General features: G+C 42.7%; 1 protein-coding gene across 1 annotated transcript; it reads right to left on the bottom strand.

Moving 5' to 3' along the window:
- Positions 1-331: 331 nt before the first annotated feature.
- LOC107580117 (CST complex subunit CTC1-like) lies at positions 332-2,723 on the bottom strand. The gene is made up of 5 exons (XM_016265863.1): positions 2,589-2,723; positions 1,770-1,898; positions 1,418-1,641; positions 1,009-1,159; positions 332-682 (listed from the first exon to the last, which is right to left on the bottom strand). The coding sequence occupies exons 1-5, from the start codon at positions 2,616-2,618 to the stop codon at positions 332-334; spliced, it is 885 nt and encodes a 294-aa protein (XP_016121349.1). The 5' UTR covers positions 2,619-2,723.
- Positions 2,724-2,757: the final 34 nt, after the last annotated feature.

Below are 2,757 nucleotides of genomic sequence, written 5' to 3'. Positions count from 1 at the left end.
AAGCTGTTTCTCTCTGATATGCTTCATAACAGGGCAGAAAACACATCTCATGGCTTAATGCTGTATAAAGGACACAAATGCTCAATTATTAATTAAGGTAACATTTTATTTGAAGGTGTCCTTGTTACACAAGTTACTTGTACTTACTATTATAATCACAATAAATTATGCATAATTACATGCAAGTAACCCTAAGCCAAACCCTAATCCTAACCCTAACCATATAGTAAGTACATGTAGTTAATTAATACTACTCAGTACTTAAATGTGTAATTACACTGTAATAAGGACACCTTAAAATAAAGTGCAACCATAAATAAATGAACTGATACTAATCATTACCCTGCCAGGCGGTGTTGATGTGTGCTGTTCTATCTCCTGATTGGTGGGCTGAGACACACAGGCAGTCGAGCGCGTGAGTTTGGTCTCTGAGCTGCAGCGTGGCGTGGGTCGAGTCCAGCTCCAGAACCCCCAGTAACAGCAGTGGCTCCGGGGCCACATCCGTCAGCGGGACCTTGTGAACGGACCAGGACAGCGCCGCATTCAGCTCCAGCGCCGTCATGTGAGCCGCGGACGCAGGCAGGAGAGATGCCAGCGAGAGCGATGCCCACGCTTCACACCTCATCCAATCAGACAGCTGCCTCAGCGACCACAGCGCCGCAGACGGCCACCACACACAGAACTGACAGAGACAGACCATTACTACACACACTCATTTCAAATCAATCAGTCAGGGTTTAAAAGAAGGAATGCATTTTTAATTAATTAACATAACGGAGTGTGTGTGTGTGTGTGTGTGTGTGTGTTACTGTGGTAACAGGGCACGTGTGTGTTACTGTGGTAACAGGGCGTGTGTGTGTTACTGTGGTAACAGGGCACGTATGTGTTACTGTGGTAACAGGGCGTGTGTGTGTTACTGTGGTAACAGGGCACGTGTGTGTTACTTTGGTAACAGGGTATGCGTGGGTGTTTGTAAGCTATGGTGATAACAGGGTGTGTGTGCGTTACCGTAGTAACAGGGCACTGGTGTGGCTCTTGTATCATCTCTCTGTAAATGTTTCTCTTGTTTTCTGTCTTCTGTTCAGCGTCACACACAAAGTCCAGCAGCCGCTCGGCGACCACACACACTCTCTCCGCTCTCACCCAGCGAGGACACAACCTGACACACACACACACACACATACACACACACACACAGGTTAATAACGTGACACTGTGCATTTGAGGTGAAAAATCTCATTGTGATTTTTCTGATAAAAATTGTGATTGCGATTTAAATCTTAACATTTTACATACAAATTCAGATATTCAATTTTATACAAAAATGTAAAAAACAATACTACTATATATGGCTAAATAAATGAATTAATTTTCAAACTTCAAAGCATCAAGCCTTTATTGTGTTTTCTTCACTCACCTCTCAGCGACGGCGTTCTGACAGTAGCAGAGCCAGAGATACTGCGACGCGCCCAGATTCTTCTCCAGCAGGAGGCACTGCAGCGGCCCGTGTGTCCCCGACACCTCCACCTTTGAACTCAGGCGGCTGAAAGCGGTGATCTGCAGACTGGAGCGCAGACACGCGCACAGAACCACACGCGGTGCAAACGGGGAGGCGCGGTACATGAAGTGAACATTGTGAAGCTGAAGACAAACAACAGAGAAACACTCTGATGGTCGGCACCACTGTCTTGTTTAAAGCCTTTAAAACAGTGTCTTATTCACAGAAATAATGAATCTACTACTGAATTTTGTGATGACATCACACTCACCTGAATCTCTGCCCCTGGCCTCAAGCCGCCGCCCCATTTCTGAGCCGGCTGATAGGCCAGACAAAGCCCCACCTGTCCGTCAATCTCATAAAGCCCCGCCTCTGCGTTCAAGATCTTTGTGACTGTGCCCTGTCAATCAGACACACTGTTACTACAGAAACCAGTCACAGCACAGGTCAAAGGTCACACCTGTTTGCTTAAAGGAAATTTTTCCGCGTATATGAATATGAAGCAAGCGTGTCCTGCAATATTTCATTCCACCACAACTATCTTAAGCAGTATTTTCTGTAACGCTTTACAATAAGGTTCATTAGTTGACATGAATAATTCAACTTCAATAATTCAGCATTTACTAATGCAATATTAAAATCACAATTTGTGTTTGTAAACATTAGTTAATGCACTATGAACTAACATGAACAAACAACTGTATTTTTATTAACTAGCATTAACAAAGCTTAATAAATTGTGTAATAAATGAATTGTTCATTGTTTGTTCGTGTTAGTTAAAACATTAACTAATGATAACAAATGACACATTGTAAAGTGTTACCGTAAGAGATAATTTAAGAAAATCACTTTGAAACACACAGGGCATGTATTTATTTGATTAAGTTGCAGCCTTTGCAATTTCATATTTATTTCAATTGACCATCCAGCCTTATTCCATAGTATATTTATGCATTTCTTTTTATATTGTTTTATGTTAACCTAAAAGTTTATCACGTCTATCTATCATATACCAAAGCTTTTAAACACAGAACGCGATGTAAAATTATACAAATGAATTATTTCTAGTTTCAAACTAGTTTCTAGTACCTTAAAGCTGATGAGCGTGGAGCGCTTCATTCTGACTGCATTGGAGCCGGACGCTGTACCTGAGCGCAGGTGTGTGTCAGAGGTGTGTGTGTCGGCGGTGTGTGTGTCGGTGTGTGTGTCTGCAGTGTGTGTGTCTGTGTGTGTGTCAGCGGTGTGTGTGTCTGTGTGT

This window comes from Sinocyclocheilus grahami, unplaced genomic scaffold (genome assembly GCF_001515645.1).
Source record: "Sinocyclocheilus grahami isolate Dianchi unplaced genomic scaffold, SAMN03320097.WGS_v1.1 scaffold24882.1, whole genome shotgun sequence".
Classification (NCBI taxonomy): Eukaryota; Metazoa; Chordata; class Actinopteri; order Cypriniformes; family Cyprinidae; genus Sinocyclocheilus; species Sinocyclocheilus grahami.
The sequence above is the reverse complement of the archived record's forward strand: the minus strand, read 5'-3'. Positions and strand labels throughout refer to the sequence as shown.

Coding starts and splice junctions, on each gene's coding strand:
- LOC107580117 (XM_016265863.1), bottom strand. CDS start 2,618: ATGAAGCGCTCCACGCTCATCAGCTTTAAG. Junction 1,899..2,588: donor CCACGCTCATCAGCTTTAAG/GTACTAGAAACT, acceptor TCTGATTGACAG/GGCACAGTCACAAAGATCTT. Junction 1,642..1,769: donor GGCCAGGGGCAGAGATTCAG/GTGAGTGTGATG, acceptor GTTTGTCTTCAG/CTTCACAATGTTCACTTCAT.